We start from the raw sequence: 20,786 nt of genomic DNA, 5'->3' as shown, positions 1-20,786 counted from the left end.
GATAATTACAATACAAAAAGGAAAAAAAAAAGAAATATCGCCCGCACCTTTAAACATGAAGATACCTTTCATTATTTTTAGATACCGAGGAGTCTGGCTTTCGGCGCGGCTGATAAAAGGGAGGGTAGCTAAGTCATTTTCGTCATTTTTATTCAGTGAGCCAGGTGTAAATGACTACAAATGTTATCTTATCAGTATCTCATTCTTTATATTGGCTGTGTCTTTCTTTTCTGCGCTGAATGACGTTATTTAAATTCTAGAAACAAACAGGAAATGAATAGCATCTTATCTTAAAAGGTGGGGCCCCAATACTTAGCACTGAAACCACAAGACAATTAATAGCAGAAAAAAAAGGTACCAATCCACGAAATAAATTGCATATGTTTCTAACATTTGACCTGAGCTTGAAGGCATGTTTAAGCACTGTTTGTAGGCCTGTATAATCATATAAAAAAAAATTCAGATATTTTAATCGAATGAAAACGCGCGCGGCGGCCCACTGGTACGCTCGCACGGACAAGCGAGCAGGCTAGTAGGAAATGTCATACGTCTACATCCCGTAACGGGTTTGAGGGGTGAAGACGTGGGACATTACAGACTACAAGCAGGCCGGCTTTCCAAACAAGGGCAAAAAAGAGTCAACTTTCTTCAGTTTGTTCTTACGTCTGAGCAGATATTTTAAGCAAATAACGCAGCAATTTTCAACCGGATTTGGTTGATTTCCTCAGTGCAGTTTTTATATAAATGTCGCCAGTGATAAGTTAAACATACTCCAAACATATGTTTTCGCTGACGTCTTTTATCACATTTATCAGAACGTTTTCAATCTACAAGACGCCCCGCAACATTTCAAACGCCTTGAAATAACACTTCTTGGTTTTTAATTCTGTCCTTGTAAAAAATAAAACAATAGCTTTTTACTGAGGCCCCAGGGAGACGCCAAGATTTGACTCTTTTCAAGTTTATTTTGCTTGTAATGCACTTCTTTTCATATTGTAAAGAATGAACTATCAGACACAGGTCCTTGACCTCAACGCTAGCAAGAGAGAATGGACGCCAGCTATAATGTATAAATTGTGAAAGAGCTTTGTTCAATTCGTAATTATTTCTTGGCTTTATTTACTCTATTTATTGATTTTTCTTTCCCAAGAACAATCTTGTTTATGTCTATTATATTAAAATGTTTATTTTATGAACGAAAACTCTGTGTCTAAAGAAAATTGTACACTGGGCTGGCGAAATTTACTTAACATTTGATTCTATTTTAATTAAAGTTCGGAAGGCTTCTTTAAAGGGTCTAAATTAAACTGACGGAGATGAACTACACAATCCTATCAACACATCTAGAAGTTCTTCCATTAGTTTCTTGACAGTGGTAACAGATAGCCTCTTTCAAAGAACTTTAATTAGTCAAATATATTTGAAATTGAAATCATGACTTTTAATCAATTTTAAGACTCTTATCGAGGTAGATATTAAATAAGTTGGCAGGGTTCTCTGCTTAATTAAAACCTTTTAAGACAATTTTGAATTGATTAAGTATGTTTTGAAAGCAAGACCCGTAATTTGGTATTAAATATCTTCAACACATATAATTTTTTTTTTTTTTTGCTGGATCCCGGCTCGGCTAAGACTTTCACTGCTGAGACCGTGCTATTGAGTAGTGGGAGAAAAATTGAAGAAGGCAAAACGAGAGCACGGAACAGTTCGTTCAAATTAAAATCTGTCGACTCAAAAGACGTGTTTTTCGTGAGCAAACAAAATAAGTCAATTATATGTATTCGCCACAATTCGTATATACTGCCAATAAAAAACCTATTAATTAAAACACATCCCGCGCGACATAAAAGATCCCTGTTATAAGCACGACCTTGCCAATACGGTACGCTGTACGAGGCTGTTCTATCGTACTTCTAGCTACTATCTTAAATGAGGCAACTGAGCAGTAGTGCTGAGCAGAAATGCTAATGCCTAGGTGCCTTTTTTTGCTGTACAAAATGATTCTGTTTAGTTGGAGGACTTAAGATTTCATGTCAAAGCCTCCGAATACTTTTCTTTTAATGTTCTGTACGTTTGTAATGTGGTATAAGCGATACTTGTTTATATTTCCAGTACGCGGACGAAATCCTCCCCGCGAGATTTATTTTAAATAAAAGCTATTGTACTCTACGCTTTCCTGTTACCGAAGTTGATTTATGTCTGCGTGAAACGACCGCCTGTGGCCTTTCGTCAGACAAAACTTAGGAGGTGTCTGTATTTCTTGCGGTTCATTTCGTCTTTACACGAGTAAACGTTCCTTGTTTCCTGTATTTAATACTTAGAGTGATACTGGCCTAAAACAAATAAAAGACGAACTTTAGAGTTGCAGGGTTTTTTTTTCAAGCATGGGTTAAGGGTTAATCACAGCGTCGACATGTTCTCAAAAGTGATAATCGCCATACTCCCTAACACACGGTACCCGCCTACACCATGCTTATTTTAGTGGACCAAAAACGCTCATTTAGCAAATATAAAAATCATAGATCGACTTATCTTTCGTGAGGTTAGAGTATAGTCTCTCTTTCATTACACCCGTAAGCGTACTTTTCTCGACCTTGCGAAGTATCTCGTTGCGGCGAAAAACGCGCCCCTTTCTCTCCTGTCGTGTCGACGTCTAGTTCTTGACAGAGCCTGTTTAGAAGAGCTTCTGTTTCGCTAAGCCAGTAAGACGTGTCATATTTTGTTTCAAGTGGCAGGTTAAATACACCCTTTCTAGAGGTATTTTCGTAAAGAGATTTTCGACAACTCGGTTTTGCAGAGTTGTGCTGCATTGGCCTTTCCACAGCAAAACAATTCGCATTTATGTCACTTACTGCCGATTCATTGAATGCTTGCTCGTCCCTTATCACTGTTCTGGGGGCACTTCCGTTACTTAAACTCGGCGCAGAGTTTTTAAATCCATTTGCAGTAACCTTTTTATTTAAAACTTCCTTCCGTAAATGCTGGTCTCTGTTGTCTTTGGTTTCTTTTAGCAATGCACTAGTCACAGAGTCCATTGTGGTCGTGCTTCTAAATGTCGAATCTGACCTCAATCGCTTTTGCTTTGGCTTAACGCCGAAGGATTCTGTCCTCTGTTTTCTTGCCTGCCTTCTCTGGCTGGCCTTACTGCACTGGCACTTAACAATCGCCAGACAACCTCTTCGAAAGTTGCCGTTACACACACCATAAATGATGGGGTTTAGTACAGAATTTGCATAAGTGAAAGCCCATATCAGTTCTTCATAGTCTATAAAAGTTTGGCTGTGCGAGGAGAAATCGTGGCTTAACCAAAGCAACTGATGTGGCATCATAAACACTAAAAAGATCACAACCACAAACAGAAACATTTTTGCAGTTTTTTCATTCTGGCGCTTGCGTTTCTGAAGTGCATACTCCGCGGCGTCTGAAGCACTGTGATACAGTTTACCAGAGTTGGTTGAAGTTCGTGATCTTTCGCCACGGCCCGTGCTTAGTGCCGCAGCTTTGCTAGAGTTTTTGCAGAGTTTTAGACCAATGCGCGTGTAAATCACAGACATGACGATGAGTGGAAGTCCGTACTGCAGCGCAAATAAAAATACCGTGTAAATTTTAGCCAAATAGTATCCCTTGGGCCAGTTTTCGTCGCAGGTGGGTAAATCCGAAGCATTGTACGTCAAAATCACCGAGTAAGGTGTTACGGCTAATGCTGAAATGCAGTAAATTGCCAGGATCATTTTCAGACACTTGCCTCTCGTTATGCGGTACCTCAGATTAAGAGGACAGATGATAGAGACGAAGCGATCGATCGATATTGCCACAAGAGTTAAAGCAGCTGCGTTAGTGGAGAACGTAGCTAGCGGCCAGATAATCTTGCACAGAACCCCACCATAAGGCCAAAAACCAAGCTCAACCGCCGGCAGATCAAATGCTATGCTTGATATGGTCGTAGTGAGATCGCAGGCTGCCAAGTTGGCGACGAAGATCATAGGCACGGTTCTCATTTTCCGTAAGATCAACACAGTCAATATAACCAAAGTGTTGCCAGTCACGCTAAACAGAAATATTGGCCCAAAAACACAGTATCTTGCAACGCGCAAATCCACTTGAACCGCGGGAGTTGACGAAGTTCGGTGTTCTTCGATTGCAGCGAGCGTAGAAACGCCTGTGGCGTTTTCCGACACGTTAGACATTTCAGAAGGCGAAAGAGGACAACAGAAACTAACCTTGATTTCCAAGCGGGTGAATAACAGATCTAAGTTTATCAGATAACTCGCGGAACAGCCGTGAAAGTATCACTGAAAGCGATAAAATGCCGGATACGTTGCTTGAATACGTTAAAGGCCACCACGTCCTTTTCTGCAAATATTAAGGCTTAACGGTACCACGGTAAGCCCAAGAGATTCCTACTTTCTTGCTAATCTTGACTCGAAAGCTGGGAGCAAATAAGGAAAAAGCTCTGCAGGAAGCATCTGATATCCGCGGAGTCGAGTTGACAAAAAAGGCTGATAACATCTCTGTGCGCACTCATCCAGACAAAAGACGAGAAATTTTCGGCATTCTCATTCCTTGAGCAAACAAGGATAAAGTAAACATATAACAAAGTTAATAGCTTGGGAAATGAATGTTATTGTAAAGGTCACAGGACTAACGAATAGCGTTCAGCTGAAGGTTTTTCTCGGCAGAACTCGCTAGAGAGTCATAAGATTCATCCGCACTGCTATCAAATTTATGCAAAGTTGGAGGTATGGGTCTTCTGAGTAAGATAATTACTTCAATAAGCGTCAAATTCGGGTCAAATCAAATCAGCTGTGTTAAGACTTCGCTTTGCCTCCGCTAGCCGAACGTCCAACGAATCATCATCGTAAGCTTTCGTCGTCTTCACATGTATTGCCGGCCTATAAAGCCTTCGGAAGGATGAATTTGGTATTATAAAATGGAAAAAATATCTTGACTCTTCGAAACCATGTTATTACGTGAACATGCACGGCAAGTGAATAGGGACACGCCTACCTGGGTAAATAAGCCAGAGATAATTTGTTGGGGAGTTATAAGCTGTCACGGAGACACTGTTGTGCCCTGCAACATATGATTTCCTTACAGATAATCCCATCTAGAAAGGTTAACTAAGGTATAAGTTAATGCAGAGTTTATTACATCTTGTTAAGTCGCACGCTTTCTCATAGTTCCAGCTCCCTTTTAGTTGGTTACATTAACGGTAGAGTCAGAGTCGTGACTGGTAACGGAAAGGAGCGTTTAGTTATTCCGCCCCATACTCATGTGTGGGCTATTTTAAAAAATGCCCTCAAGCGTTCTACGCACACTGCGTACTCAACTGGGAGGTGCTGTTTTGTGGTTTTCAGCTTCTTGGGTCTGGATAAAATAAAGCCATAAACTGTGACAACTGAAAGAAAGCTGACCTTTGTAGCCCTTGCGCAGGACGTTGAACAAACCAAAAAGAAAAAGAAACCTTTTCGGCTACTTTTTTCAATGGCCTTACGTAAGTTACGTAATGTGTTTCACTTTGCCATAGATTGGAAGCTTTATCCGGTCGGTCCTTTAAACCTCTGGTTGCCATTGTTTGAATACGGCTTTAGAATATAATTACAAACATCATCAATTATTGATGATGGAGGCAAATAAATGGTAGATAGATAGATTGATACAGTTTATTCACGAATTTTTAGAGCCAATTTAGATCTTAGGATTTTTTTGCCCGGTGACGGAAGCGAATCCCGTCGTCAGAAGCAAACAAAACTCATAAAAAACAGCACGGGCGGAAATGATTTAGGTTTAATTTGAAGAAAGAGGGTACTAAGTAAACATAGCATTAGAAAAAGAGGTCTCAATACAAACTGAAAACTGTACAAACAAATGGCACCTTTTCAATGAGTACGGAGTGTAATAAACTGCGGGGGAAGTTGAAAAACAGAAGAAAAGCTTACTTGTCATGAAGCAGAGGAAACAATCACAAACATCCTCCCTTGATTTAAGTAACGTATTTTGCTTGTTTTTGTTGTTGTTTTTCCCTACATATGATAAAAACATACTGAATTATATGCATTTAACACTAAGTTCTCACTTAGGGCAAAATTTTGGCTTAGGAGAGGGGTAGGTGGGCAGTTTCCCAGAAACGTATAATACTTTTTGGGCAGTGAAAAAATCAGACTTTATACGTGTTCATTTAATACGTATTCCGGATAAAGTGTTATTTTGTTCAGTGTGTTCAGTGTCTCCTTGCCGAAAGAGCTGATCGATAACTTAGGTTTCTGGGAAACTGCTCACCTACCCCTCCCCTAAGTCAACATTAACACTTACTTCTCCAATAAGGGCAAAATGTTGGGTTAGGGGAGGGGTAGGTGGGCAGTTTCCCATAAACTCCAATTGATCCGAAAGAGCTTACAAGTACAGTAATAAAAATCCTTTAATTTATTACATGATAGGAAAAAATGTTCTAAAAAATTGAGATGTAGGCGTGACTTTTAGCATTCCGGCAAATATCACCAGCTCGAGGGAGCGGACTTCAAGAGGTCTTAAAAAAGACTGCAGCTGTATTTAGTTTGGTCGTCTAAGTGGCATTAGCCTTACTCTTTCAAAAAACCAACCGAAACCGCCCAGTTTATCAGATGATTAATTCTATCACATCTCCAAATATACTAGGAAATATGGGAAGCACTTTGCGGGCGCTAAGGCCGGCGACGCAAATGATGAAAGTTTCATTCGGATGTTAACATTGCTCTCGTACGTTAGCGCTGAATAATGTGAGTCTTTAAGACTTTTAAAAGTTCCAGAGTGACCTAGGGTGGCTGAAGGCACACATCCACTAATAGAGGTGGAATGTTGTATTGTAGGTGCGGCACAGTTTCTAGTCATTGTTCTACACAATTTTTGCTTGAGTTAGCCATCATTCCCCCTTTTAAAGCCTGGTAACGGAGTACCCGCACTGGGATGGCTACTACTGATGGGCTCTTGCCCAACCTAGAATAATTTGGTATTCAAAGCCTCCAGAAATCAAACCTAAAATTTGACGTACAGGGTACACAGACTTGAAGTGTCTGGATGATCACCCCTTGGTTTCGCAAACTTGAGTAAGTGCCAGATTGTGCTGCATGAAAAAGAAGCGATTTTATTACTAAAAAGCCAGGGATCATGATGTAGGCATTAGTTTAAGCCGTTCCAAGTCGCTTTTCATGGCTCAGAAAGGCTTTATAACCCATAAATATACAAGGGTAAATCGAGGCCTCTTTCCGTGGGCACTGTTTGTCTCAGAGGGCTATGTATGGACCGGTTGAGATTTACAACATTTTTTAATTTGCTCTCTCTTCCTTAGAGGATACCGAGCAATATGAGTGTGAGATAAATTTAAAGGATGTGCAACTCGCGATTTCGTGATGTTTGGGTCAGAGATTACTTGTCAGTAAAGTAATTACTGGCACGAGTCTCATGTTAAATTTGTGTTATAGGTATAAATCTTCTTAATTCTCCAAGACCCATGCATAGTCGGTTGTCAATCCTGTCCGACACCTAGATATAAAATGTGGGTCTAACGTTCGAATAAGTGGGTAAAATTTGTCACTCCAGCACGTAATCGTCAGTCTCATACAAATTTCAGTTTGGGATTTTTTTTTTTAACTTTTATTTATGAGACACTCAAGGGATTTAAAGCAGCGTTAAGCTGACTCCGAATTTAGCATCAACGGTGAGAGACCTCTCTCGGCATGATCAAACATATTTCAAGTTTTCGGCTTAGGTTATCAAAATATGGATTTTCCTGTTAATCTAAGTTGACCTACTTCCCTCGTCTCGAATTATATTATGCCTTATAAGAACTATAGACCGTGGGCGGTCGTTTTTCATTGTTCTTTCCTCAGAGCTACGCTCGGCGAGCGAAAGAGTGAAATTATGGGGCTTTATTTGCCGCTCGCCCCTCACGCGTGCTCCCGATCTCTTGCTGTGACACAAAAGAAAAGTGAGAGACTGCTCGCAGTCATCTACCAAGATAAACAAAAGAAATTCCAGCGTAATCATTGCCTGACATTTTATCCCAAAAGCCTGGTCCCAAGCGTTGCTTCACCCGCAAAATGGAGAGTTGAAAAACGTTGAATACGTAAAGCGAGCAAAAATTCCGGGCCACACCTGCCACAAGAAAATTACGTCTGGCGAAGGCACAGGACAACCAGGGAATTAGGAGTTGCACAGACCTCAAATCAAATATACGGACTTAAGGAATTTGCTTTTTAATGTGTCACTACAATTTGACCAGATTTCTTTTCATACAGTGGTTAAATAAAAACCTATTTGACATATTTGGAACCTAAAAGAAGAATTTCAAAAAAAACTCTGTCCATCTGTTACGCGCTCCGTGTTCGCCACAGGCGATTTAAATTATACACGAGTTCCATAGTTTTCATGTACATAATAGAATTCAAGTCGAAGGATTATCCGCGGAAGAACATGGAATACCGTCAATTTTGAAGCCACCTAGGGAGTCTATAACAGGATTAAAATTTTAAAGTCATTTGTGCTGTTTACAAAAATACATTTTTTTTCACATCATACGCGTTCACATGCTCTATGTAAACAATTGTGGTACTTATCCCTCGTCCAATGTTCCACCCCTCTGTTTTCTCACAGGAGATTTCCTAGGCTCGATTACCAGCCGCTGCTCGGGAAAATGAGCCCGCACTCATCCCCCTCTCTCCTCGGGGAGGATCAAAGACCTGACCCGGGAGACGGCGGAAATCGAGCCAAGAGATTTCCACGCACTCTCTGTTATATGATCCTGAAGAACGACAAGAGACCTTTTGAAGTACCTTAAGTATTCTCTTATTCTAAAGAAATATATACAGAAAAAGCCTTAATCCCACAAGTCCTTTGTAACTGCGACGACAAACTAGGTTACTTTATTATATCCTTTTTCACTCATGACGAAAGCACCACGTCTGACGTGGTCTTAAAATATCACGTGATGTTCTGCCTTTCGTCTGATTGGTCAATACGTGTATGAGAAACCAAGGTTTGAATTTATACTTTGAAAGAATACTTTTAAAGTTGTTAACTACACAGTTTCCTCTCAGACTGACACATCGTAACCAGAAGTAGGTTGATTCGCCCCAGTACGAACTGTTTCCTTCAAAGAATGTATTTTTACAAGCTTCAACCACCAGCTGATTTTTTCAGCCTATTGTGAGTAGCCTATTGGTATTACCAATTGATTTGTTCAAACACATGATACCGACTGAAAGGGCTTCAAGACAGACTTTCGGTTCGTTGAAAGGAGCGGCTTTTGGTAACGAGATCGACTGTGAACGAACACAGCTACATCCTTCGCACCTGCGTGACAAGCTCAGGCGCAAACGAGAAACAATTCGCGTGAACGTTAACCCTCACGGACACTTGTTTCTCTCATTCATCATTTGCGAGAACCACTATCAAAAGAGCAAGTGTGCAACGTTACTGCGCATGCGTATTTCTCTTGCATTGAGCGAGAACTACTGTTACACCAAAATGAAGCGCTGCGCTTACTCATGTCGCTTGTCACGCAAGCGGAGAACGAACTTAAATGAACGTGTTTCCTGCATTTATATTATATAATAGACTGATTCATTCATGAGACGTGCTGTAAATGCTTCGGAGCGTCTTTAAACATGTACTCAAGTCTGTAAGCCTCCGCTAGCAAGAGACTGATTTGCTGGTCATCCCAGTTGCTTGTTGGTAAATTCTGTAGTAACAGCATTAACCCCTAGTGAAAGACAGGGAATGAAGTATAAGATCAACTATGACTTTGCGTATTTAAAGTCCCAGGCGATTTTTGAGGTCGATCACCGAGTTACCGAGTTTGAGAGCTGGGATGTTATGTTCTTGGTGAGAGGATCGGGAAAACCCAGGGGGGAGGGGTACTCGATCAGTATTTGGGTAAAGGTGAGTCGCTGAAGCTTTGAAACCCTGACCCTGTTTAGGAAAAAAATTCCAAATTACATACCCTGTTTAAGACAACACCCTCAATTTTATGACCCTTTTTAGGACAAGGAGTAAAATGCACGCCGTCTTGTTTTATAGCCATTGCGTTTGTGTGTTTGGAGTACAAACAAATTTCACGTAGCAAATCAAATCGATCGTGCAGGCCATACCCTCTTTATAACTAGGGCAGACTGTCACTCGCACGAAATTATATACCCTTAGGTTTAGAACAGACTCGCGCGAAATGATACACCTTGTTTAGGATAGGTCAAAAACCATACCCTGTTCAGCGGCACATCCCCGTATAGGCCATATGAGGGAGTACCTCCTTCCCCCCCGCCAAAGGAGGGGGGGAGTAGGAACCTATTTATTCCGTTATATCTGTCATCCCCAAACTCTGAACCTTCGCTTTATTTGTACTCTTTTGGGCAATCAACCTCGACAATCACACGGAAAAACAGGGTTAATGTACGGTGAACAGCCAAAAGCTGAGGGCAAAATTCAAGGCGAAATATAGTTTTCCGTTCTTGTAACAGCTTTAGCCCACGGGGCACCAGAAGTAATTATCAAAAACTGTCCGTAAATTTGCGCTTAGTCGTGGGAGCATTTCCCCATTTTCAGCACGTTGCCGTCGTATGAGTATGACTACAGCAGACATAATTTACAATCGAGAAAAAGACGTCTTGCAACGTGACATGTACAAAATGCGAACAAGTGAAAAAAACAAACAAACGAGCAAACAAACAAACCTGAAAATCATTTTCCTGTATAATTTCTTGAGAAAAATTCTTCAGGAACGCCGCACAAACATACAGATGAAAAGACGCAAATCCATTTTCTACAGACTGGTAAAATGAAACAAAAAAATTACTTTTTGCCCTACAAAATCAAGAGAAACAAGGTAAAGAAATGATTTTGCATGCGTTCCCATTGTCTATGATTAAATACAAGGCCCAACCATGCTTAGCAAGTTTTCTTCTTCCCTTTTACGCAATTCAGGAGTTATTAATGTTTATCAATGTAAAAAAGTGTTCCTCTTAATTACAGAATCATTTCAACAAAGCAGTGAAGATAATTTTTCAGTTTAAGTGTCACTCGGGTTGCTGCTTTTGTTGAGTGTCAAACTGCATCGCCCTATTTTCTTAACCAATCAGAAGTGAGTTGAAAACTAATTTTCATACGGTGTGCTTGGTAGCAGGTACTTAAATTTGCGTGAAATTCTGATCGGTTCATTCGTGTGTATACATACGTCTTTGTGACGCAAAACCATCCAAACACCGAGTTACCATTATGGCCGATCAATAATACCCAAGCATTTAAATGAACCAATCGCATGTCGAAACAATACATGTACATGTAGCTGCTGCCATGCGGGAAAACATGTGTGGTGTGAGCACGTCACAATTTGTTACGGTTTTACATCTGATTGGTCGAGAAAAAGGCGCGTGATTTTTAGGCCAATCACAAAGCGAACAATGAAAAACCAAAGCATTTACGAAAGTAATTTTAACATCCAAAAGAAACCACGGTACAAACCAAGTACGTATCCCAGAGTCGTATTGTAGATCTGAGCGGCATTTCTCGCATTAACAAATTGTTCATCCACCGGAAGGCAAATTGCAGGTACTCCACGTTATTTTTTTCAAGATGAGCATTGAGTGGTTCTGCAAAGGAAGAAGAAGTCGTAAGGAGTTTAGCTTAAGCAACAACGACGGCCACGGCTACAGGAACGTCACTTAAAAAGTGAATTCGCGCTGCTTCAAATTTTATCGAGTTTATTCCACCTCATTCACTTCAACAAATATTAGCGTACAAAAACATGTAATTCTATGGAGTGGAATTCTCGGAAATGTATCGAAGCGTCCTCCGCAAAACGTGAAATTAGGTATTTTCACGTCGCAGTCGTGCAACAATGGCAAAGTTGTTGTTTTGCTAATCTAAACCTATTGCTCTTCTGTCGTCCTTGCTGCCGTCATCGTCGTCGTCGCTTGAGCTTCCAATTTTTCCTTTCACAACACAAAAACTATTATCGTCTTTAATGATCGGTCCCTTTTAATCCTAGTAAGATGTCCGGGTATTAGGCCTTGAGAGACCACGAGCACCTCCAAATTATTCACCAATGGTCGGCAGCCTTTCGAATTATTTCAATTCCTTCATGTACAACTGCACAACGTGCCCTTGTTTCTATTTTCTGGCAACCGTTTTATCATTTTAGGTCAACAAAATCTGGGTAAAACTTGACAACATTTAAAGTAAGCCAGTCTGCATCCAAGACTTTTTTTCACCAAATAAAATTAATGTAAATTTTAAGCCTTGTGGGTGGTTCCTGCACAACTGGAGCAACTTTGAATATTAATGATCCAACTTGCTCACCGTCAATTCTCTGAATCAGCTCTCTAAGAGCATTTACTTTCATTTGAATTCCTGGCTGTGCGAATGTGTAATTATCCTGTAACAGAAAAGAAGACAATCCAAATTTAGTGGCAAAATATCGCACCTAAAAGAAGATTAGTATTTTCAAAAAGTCTGCACGGAGAAAATCTGCCGGCATGAACTTCTAAAATGAACTGAGAAAATTTTTTCTAGGAAACAGGACAAGAAACTGCATAACCTCGACCTGGAGAGCCAATTAGTGTCATGGACAGGAATGCTGTAAATGTTTAAGTGGCGTTACATACCTGTATACCATCTAAAAGTTTGCTCATACACCAAAAGCTGTCAGCCTCTATAACATCTAGAGTTTCTTTAGGTAACTGGCTGACATCGTGGTTCTCTAAATCACCATCTAGAAAATACATAAAATAAATCAATAAAACGTAATGTACAGTAATGTTTATTTCCAATCCATTCAGGGAAGCAAATTTCCAAATGGAGTACTTGACTGAGAAAGTGATTTTGGTATTTTGGATAAGTGGTCACATGTGAACAGGTTGCAAATGGGGGTTTGAGCTGAGTGACATTTGTGACTCAAAGCATTCATGAAGCAATACGGTATCTCGTGCTACATGAGTATAGACATACCTACATACGCAGACAAAAACACCACAAAAAAGGGCGTGACCAGGTCATTGATTCCTTGGACATAACCACTGGCAGGATGGCGGATAGCCCAGATGTACAAAATTCTCTCAAATATCTATAAAGCAACAGAAGTGGTATGCACTTTTAGGCAACTCTTACACTAAAGCTCCTGTTTAGAAAGAAACCCCTTTTTTGAACAAATCAAGCAAACTATTAGTAGGCATTGTAAATGGCAAACAAACAAGATTATGTTAAGACTGTGCATGTAGTCAAGAAAGTACACTCCTACACTCATTTGGGTTTCCTGTGCATACATATGTGAAGTTGCTGTTTTTACACAATACTCATGCACAAGCCAAGAGAGGTGAGCACATGAGAGGTGAGGGGTAATAGTATTCAACTGCCATGTTATTCTACTACAACTCTCAATCTCCACTTACTGTATACTGGTAAATCATTACAGAACACTAGGCAAAGTCTCTTAATTGATTGCTGTTTATTTTTTCTTATTTGTATTGTACACTGCATATGAATGCCTTACATGCCATTTTCATGGCCATGCAAGAATCGAGTTGCCCGGTTAGCTCAACTGGCTAAGCACCGTTCTGCTGAGCTGGAGGTCGCGGGTTCAAACCATGGCTGAACCAACACCCAGGGTCTTAAATAACTGAGAAGAATGTGCTGCCTTTGTTGTGACATCTACAAATGGTTAGACATTCTAGTCTTCTCAGATAAGGACGAAAAACCGTAGGACCCGCCTCACAGCTCTTTCACTGTTCTGACTCTTGTGGCACATAAAAGAACCCACACTGCTGTTCATAAAGGGTAGGGGGCATAGACCCTGGTGGTGTGGTAAAACCTTTAATGGGCTGGATGGGTGATGAAGGGGTTGATATCAATATTTTATTGGGACATTAGTCCTGTTTCATCCTTTGTCACCGTGTTGAGTCACTGTGGCGAATTCAATAAAGTAATTCAATAAAGAGTCAAGAATTGAAACGGACTGTCAACTTACTTTTGAACAGTCCTGTATTTACTTTATCAATAATAATCATAATGTGTAAAGATTATTACCGCACATAATTAAGGCCCTTTGCATGATGGTGCAATTTTATTATTACCACCAGAATCCTTCAGGGTTTTGCTTTCTTGTGCAAATTTGGGCTTTTGCTATTTAAACCTCACTGGAATTACAAAATTTAAAAACAAATGAATTCTGGTCTTAGTAGTTAAAAGACGTCATCATGCAAATGACCAATTAAACATAGTGCAAGATAAATAGTAAGGATGTTTTTACTATTTTACAAAGAAAATATCCTTACCTCTTGTACTAAGGGTTGCTGAAAAAGTGGTATGAGAGGATTTGTCCTTGGAATATCAATATGAATCTGTTGACAATAAACAAGCAACAAAATTTGATATTTTTCACAATTAAAATGAGGATAGAACAAAATAATCTTGAATAATACCTGTCTAAATGTGTCATGATATGTATCTTCATATCTTGTAGGATAATACTGTTTGACAAAGTTGTGGTACTCATCACGCTTTCGATCCAATGTTGACTGCCTTCTGTCAATATTTGCTGGTAAATAGCCCTAATGATATAGTATTGAAATAAAAATTAGAGATGTTAACCTCTGGAGATCTAAAAAACTGACGATTCTCTTTTGCAGTACTGCCAACATCAATCACGCAACCACATTTTTAAAACACAAATCGACTCAGGCCCAATGGGCATGGCTCAGGACATCTGAAGTCTTACATGTGCTTGAAGTACACACCACTTTTTTGACAAAATTGTCTTGTCACTGATAAAATATGTGCAAAACTGCCACAGAAACCATTGGTACTATGAATTTTTATAACAAAGGGGTTAATTCCAACCTAAAGCACAGAGAAGCAGAAAATTGAATTTTATTTAGGAAAGTTGGTAACCTGTATGTGGGAAGGGAGATTTGTGCCGTATCTTAGAGACTCCTGGAACAGTCTGCGAGAGTTGCTTTGCTGAAGAGACCATATAATATATAGCAACATAGGAGGCAATTACAATTCAACAAACTTACACAAAGTAGCTGCCAAGTTGTTGGGCGTACAGTGACTGGAATACCTGACCAACTCAATTTCCTTATGGCCTCTGAAAATGTAAAAGCCAAGATCAACAACAGTTACTAATAACATTATTGTGACAGTATGTAAAAATATTATATTCTTGCCTAGATCGGTGTTGGGACCAGCCAGAAGCTTGCCAAATTTTTCAAGTTTATGGATTTCTTGATCTTGAAATTCCAGTTTCACTGCTCTAATGGGAGACGGGGGCTTAGGCGGCTGCACAGGGGGAGGTGGTGGGGAGTGAGCTGATGATTTTGAAGATGACTGATTCTTGTGCCGTGCTGAAAAATAAATAAGCATACAGTGATTTTGAGTATGAAGTATGAAGGCCCGATACTGACACTGAGATCCACTTTCATTCAATGTGATTTGCAAAGGTGAGCAGTCGCATTTCAATGGTGGAAAGTTTGAATTGTTCAATGTTGTTGGGTCTACCATAACTATTTCCAAACTCATTAATAACTCATAACAAGACTAGTAAAAAAATTTAATCAAACTATCATAATGTACATTTGGATATTGGTTATAAACTTTAGTCATGATTTTCTCCAAAGATGTCCATCGTGGAGGGGGCTGACTTTAATCTTTTACATCACTTATAAACTATTCAGGGTTTTAATTAAGAATTCTAGTGGCCTGGGAGAAACGTGTAGCGTTACAGGAGAATAGTGTGAAAGAAGCACCATGTCTGAATAAAAAACAGTCATAGGCTATCGCATGTTAGCTGGAGAATTCTGTGTAGTAAACAGAGAATTCTCCAATCTCTGACGCCTAATGACCACCCTGACTATTCAAAAAAAGTAAAGAAGACTCAGATGCGTCAATGATCAAGGAAGAATCTATGCTTCTTACTTAGTAAACTTAGTGGAGAAGGTCTTGACGTTTTGTTTTCTTCTCTTTTGACTAACTGTTCTGGAAGCTTTTTTGTTTCCTTGGCCACATTAGTAGGAATGCTTTCCCTGACATCACCCCCACTGATTGTACGGACAAGAGACTGGGACAGTACATTCTTTTTCTCCTCGGGATCCACCTTAATGGCATCATCGTCATCTTCACCCCAGGCATCACTTGTTTCGTTGTTAAATTCCTGGAAACTTAGGGGTTTAGGTTTTACCTTACCATGAACGCTGAAACAATAAAAATGTTATGAAGGCAGATTAAGCTCAGGATAAACAAGTAAATTATTTCATAATGCTCACTATGGTAACAAAGGGGTGGTTTCACTTTTCTCTATTATCACAGTAACTGTATCAGCACTGGTGAAGGCAGGTTTTTTCAATAGGGTACCCAACAGCCCTCCACCCTATATATACCCTCTTAAATTTTGAAACAGAATTCCAGCATTTAATTTCAGGATATTCCCCCCACCCCACCCCCCCCCCCCCCAAAAAAAAAAAGAGAACTACTTACCGAATAGTTTAATAGACCTTTTTACCAATACGGCAGCCATATTGAATTAATTCGATTTAAAGAGTATTATAGGATGCCCAGGGGGCATGAGCACATTTCGTTTATATTTTCAAGCGCTTTTCAGGATATTTTTTCGTAAAGTTTTCTTAGAACAAGATTGTAATGGGAAAAAAAAGATCCTTGTGCCATGTTTGGATGTAATAATGATCACCTTTTTCACGAGAAATATACAGTGAAAAACCATATTTCTAATACTAAACTAGCAAAAGGGGATCATTATTACATCCAAACACGGCACAAGGATCTGTTTTCCCATTACAATCTTACACAAACGAAATGTGCTCATACCCCCTGGGCATCCTATAATACTTCTTAAATTGAATTAATTCAATATGGCCACCGTCTAGGTAAAAAAGGTCTATTCAATCCTTATTTTACCTTGCACACTTACATTGTTAATGAGATGTATTAAAACCTTGAATTTTCACAATAACACTTCTTCTTTTTCTTTTTAATTATAAAGAGGAACTGACTTTAGGTTCGTCACATTGAAAACTGAGCATGCCATCTATCAGTTTTATTTCTGTTATAACAACACTGTTTGTCAATATCATCACTTCACCGATCATCACAGGCTGTTTATGTAGTCCTCTGAGAGGATATGAGGCAAAGAATAGTCTGTTCTACGATAACCATAAAAATGAGAAAAAAAGGATGGTGCTGGGTATCAAACCTGGTACCTCTGCCCCGAAAAAAAAAAAAAAATGTCTGCAAAACAAAATCACTTGTTGCGGCAGTAAAATTGTGTAGCAACTTCTAATCAACATGTGCACTTTTTCAAAAGCATGACACAGGTCTTTTATCACGTAAGGTTGGTCAGGCAACCACAGGCAAAGTTTTAACTTTTACAGATACAGTTCGGGGACTATTGAGTTGGCAAGAAATTTCTTGCCAAGATTAAGCACGTCATATTGGAATTACCATAAGACGAAATTTTAAAAATGCCAGTTGTTTTGAATTTATGCAAATTTTTGACATTTAAGTCGAATGTTTACAGATTTAAAGTGACAGTTTTGATTAAAATGTTCAATTGTTGGGCTTAAAAAAAGAAAAAAAGACTTTTATTGTTAGAAATTCATAGGAAAAAAGGGAAATAGCAGGTATCCAACCCAGTACCTTTGCTCTGAAAGTTACATGTTAATGCCATGTCCTACAAGGTCAATAGGACAGGACTAACGGACTTATTTACATGGTCATTGACACTTTCACTGGCTACAAGCCAGCAAGTACAAAAAGTATATCAAGGCCATAGCAGTAGTGAAAGCAGATTATAAGGTGCCTCCGCTCAACCCCCCCGCCACCCCCAACCCCTCTTAACTCATAAAAATCAACCAGTCCATACACACTCCTTGTAGTTACACCTAATAACCCCCTCTCCTTGTTTATCATCCTTCAAAAGAAATTTTTTTGACATGTTGTTCAGTAACTACAAATGCAAAAAGCTAAGCAAAGTAATATTGTGTAAAATATCTGAGTGTGTCATTCAATGTCATTGTCTTGTTTCTTGGTCAAAATGAAAAAGAAAAATTTCTGTACATAACAGACAGGATGCATTGCTACAAGCCTTAAGAATATTCTTGTGGTTTCCCTGTCTCTTATTTTTTTCCTTGTAATTATCATTACACTATCATAATTCTTAAAATTCATTTAAAAGCAACAAGGACATATCCTCGTGATCATACACAGATCTTTTAACATAAAGAAGACTAACTGGAAAAAAATTAAGCTTAAATATCACAAAAATCATATTTTAAATATTTTCCTCTAGAAAAATATCATTGATGACGGAAACAGTAGAATTATGAAATGTATTTAAAGGAATATTTTTCAAATATTATTCATTTTTACAGTTAGTTATAAACAGCGTTATTATTAGTTGGAAGGTTACGAGATACGATTTTTTCTCTCTATTCGCTCTACAGGAACGTTTGGTATCATTTAATAGTCAATAAGCCTTTCAGTTAATAAATTGAAGTACATCGCAACAACTTTTAACAATAGAACTCATCAAATTGTCATTGTCTGATCTTCTAAGAACAATTTTACGCATTGCTATGTACATTTTACTGTTATCTTTTAGCATTCATCATCAAAATCAAAACAAGTATTAAGCTCAAATACTTAAGTGCTGATTCGCCGAAAACCAATAAATTTCAAGTAAACAAGAAACTCGCTTTCTCAGCGACAATATAACACGAGTACAAAAATCTGTAATCTCTCTCTTTTTGCCATCGCGATCTAAAACTCGCTAGAAATATTACTTTACTCCTACTTTGACCTGAAACGTAAACACTTAACTAACCTTGTTTGCCCATGAACTGCGGAAACACTTGTTGAAGAAGAGAGTAAATCTTGTCCGCCATGTGCGGGTTTAATACTGTTTAAAAAGCACATTTAAGTCAACACAAGGGCTTCAAAAATTGCCGATGCCTCTCAAATAAAAAACGACAATACCTTCCAGGCAATTTACTTGTGTTCCTCTTCCAAAAGGACTTTTTTGGGCTGCCAGTTTCAAACGTCACTACGGGAGAATCCTCAAGACTGGGAACTTCGTGTTCAATTGTGTTGAATTGTGTCCCCAGCGCTATGACGCGCTCTTTAGCAGCTTCGCTCATATTTTTTGACAAAGCTGCTTTATCGGCCCATCTTTGATTAAACGAAGATTACATTTTTTCGCACAAAGAAATCAAGATCGCGAACAAGACCAATTTCCTGATGATATTTTGTCTTCGATCCAATATGGACGAATGAACAGGATCAACCTTTATGAGTGTATCCGCTAGCAAGTGCTGTTTGCAGGCCTTTAATACCGGAAGTAAGTTGTGACCCATCGCAGTGTAGCAAGAACATACATGTATATATTCCTGCCACAACATCTTTCCTTTCCACATGCATGTCTCGTATAACTAATATATTCACAATATCTATGAGTATTTTGTCTACGGGAACCGTTTGGAAACCAAACTTTGATTTGATTTGTAACACTATAAAACTATTGTCAACATATGGACAAAACAAAGATATACTGAAGGGAAAAAAAATGTTCTCTTGGTTTTTGCACTGTACAACCTTCTCTTTTATACTGACTTTCTTTGGCTATTTTTACTACTGCTGATCGTTATTCAATGCACAGTGAAACCTTTTTTGGAGTATGCAAAACTGCCAGTGTTCGAATAAAAGTTTAATGCTCTTTGTTTTTTTGTAGTTCCTTGCATAGAAATTTAAGGCGTTGCTGTCGACTCGGAATTAATTTTAAAATTAAATGCCCTCTGGACTTTTTCTTCTTCAGCTGCCCTTTCTGAGGACACAGGTCACTTACCGGAAAAAGAAAAATCACCTGTACGCTCTCGCCCTAATTTCTACTAAAATCACCAACGTATAATTGAAATAAATTATGACTTTTTCATTACACTGATTTTGTAGCCGCTAATCTCCATGTCTTTCCCAAGTCGCGCGCGTGAGCGAGTACGCCACGCAAGCTGGCGTGTTGCTATTACACTGTAATGATGTTCCATCGGCATTTCTATTTAATACAGATCTAGAGTAGAAGAAATTGAACACTGAAATACATCGCAGTATAAAGAGTTTAGCTTTTTATATATCGATACCTGAATGTGAAATGTAGAATAGCGTTTAATCACTGAGAACAAGTATTTTAAAATTTTCAAAGGCTTATTCTCTTGTCACAAAGATCAAGGTTTGAAATCTGAAATACTAAAAATTATCTATTAGGCAAATTTTCGAGCCGATTAATAATTTGTTAGCTGCGTCAGATGCAAAAGAATTTTATCTAACCAACCATAAGTACAATAAGACATCAATCGGAGAAAATTTACCTGAATCCTGACAACAGAGAAACTTCTTCGTCTTGGCTGGCGAAGTCATTTCCGATGGCCGACAGTGGGCATAAGAATTTCGCGAACAAAAGCGAGCGGCTGTTGGTCTCTGAAGTGTTAGATGAAAGGCTGGTGGATTCAGTCAAGTCCCTGTTCATCTATGCATAAGATTAATCCGCCAAAAAGGATCTGTATATCGTAAATATGAGCTAGACATTTACAATCACTGTAAATAGGTAATACGAAAGCGTGTGGAAACAAATCTGGCGTGACACAATTCTCGTATTGTCTCGTCACCTGACACCTTTTACAAACTTCCGGCGCATTTTCAAACAAACACATCCCGCGCAAATAAATTACGTGGCACGCTTTTTGCTCCACAGAGGCATCTCT

General features: G+C 39.0%; 2 protein-coding genes across 4 annotated transcripts; both read right to left on the bottom strand.

Annotated features, from left to right (window-relative positions):
- Positions 1-620: 620 nt before the first annotated feature.
- Positions 621-5,176, bottom strand: LOC140923300 (neuropeptide Y receptor type 2-like). The gene has a single exon (XM_073373394.1). It carries the CDS (start codon positions 4,185-4,187, stop codon positions 2,544-2,546), a length of 1,644 nt encoding a protein of 547 aa, XP_073229495.1. The 5' UTR covers positions 4,188-5,176; the 3' UTR covers positions 621-2,543.
- Positions 5,177-8,215: 3,039 nt separating this feature from the next.
- LOC140923040 (TBC1 domain family member 22B-like) lies at positions 8,216-20,641 on the bottom strand. 3 transcript variants are annotated; one of them, XM_073373097.1, is made up of 13 exons: positions 19,012-19,322; positions 18,860-18,934; positions 15,940-16,214; positions 15,192-15,368; positions 15,042-15,112; positions 14,445-14,573; positions 14,298-14,363; positions 12,976-13,090; positions 12,633-12,739; positions 12,328-12,403; positions 11,491-11,618; positions 10,704-10,799; positions 8,216-9,736 (listed from the first exon to the last, which is right to left on the bottom strand). In XM_073373097.1, exons 1-13 carry the CDS (start codon positions 19,170-19,172, stop codon positions 9,602-9,604), a joined length of 1,611 nt encoding a protein of 536 aa, XP_073229198.1. In that variant the 5' UTR covers positions 19,173-19,322; the 3' UTR covers positions 8,216-9,601. The 3 variants fall into 3 exon arrangements, with proteins under 3 accessions (XP_073229198.1, XP_073229196.1, XP_073229197.1); XM_073373095.1 differs by having other exon boundaries at positions 14,298-14,573; positions 19,012-19,325; XM_073373096.1 differs by lacking the exons at positions 18,860-18,934; positions 19,012-19,322 and adding an exon at positions 20,394-20,641 and having other exon boundaries at positions 14,298-14,573.
- Between the last annotated feature and the right edge of the window lie 145 nt (positions 20,642-20,786).

The sequence above is a fragment of the Porites lutea genome, chromosome 13, assembly GCF_958299795.1.
Source record: "Porites lutea chromosome 13, jaPorLute2.1, whole genome shotgun sequence".
Lineage (NCBI taxonomy): Eukaryota > Metazoa > Cnidaria > Anthozoa > Scleractinia > Poritidae > Porites > Porites lutea.
This window is presented reverse-complemented; position numbering and strand designations above follow the sequence as displayed.

What these genes read in the sequence shown, in the direction of transcription:
- LOC140923300 (XM_073373394.1), bottom strand. Translation starts at nt 4,187, where the DNA reads ATGTCTAACGTGTCGGAAAACGCCACAGGCGTTTCTACGCTCGCTGCA.
- LOC140923040 (XM_073373095.1), bottom strand. Translation starts at nt 19,172, where the DNA reads ATGAGCGAAGCTGCTAAAGAGCGCGTCATAGCGCTGGGGACACAATTC. An exon ending in GCTGATTCAGAGAATTGACG is followed by an intron (nt 11,619 to 12,327) that starts GTGAGCAAGTTG and finishes CTTCCTTTGCAG; the next exon opens with AACCACTCAATGCTCATCTT. An exon ending in GACTCTGGGATACGTACTTG is followed by an intron (nt 10,800 to 11,490) that starts GTTTGTACCGTG and finishes TCATTTTACCAG; the next exon opens with TCTGTAGAAAATGGATTTGC.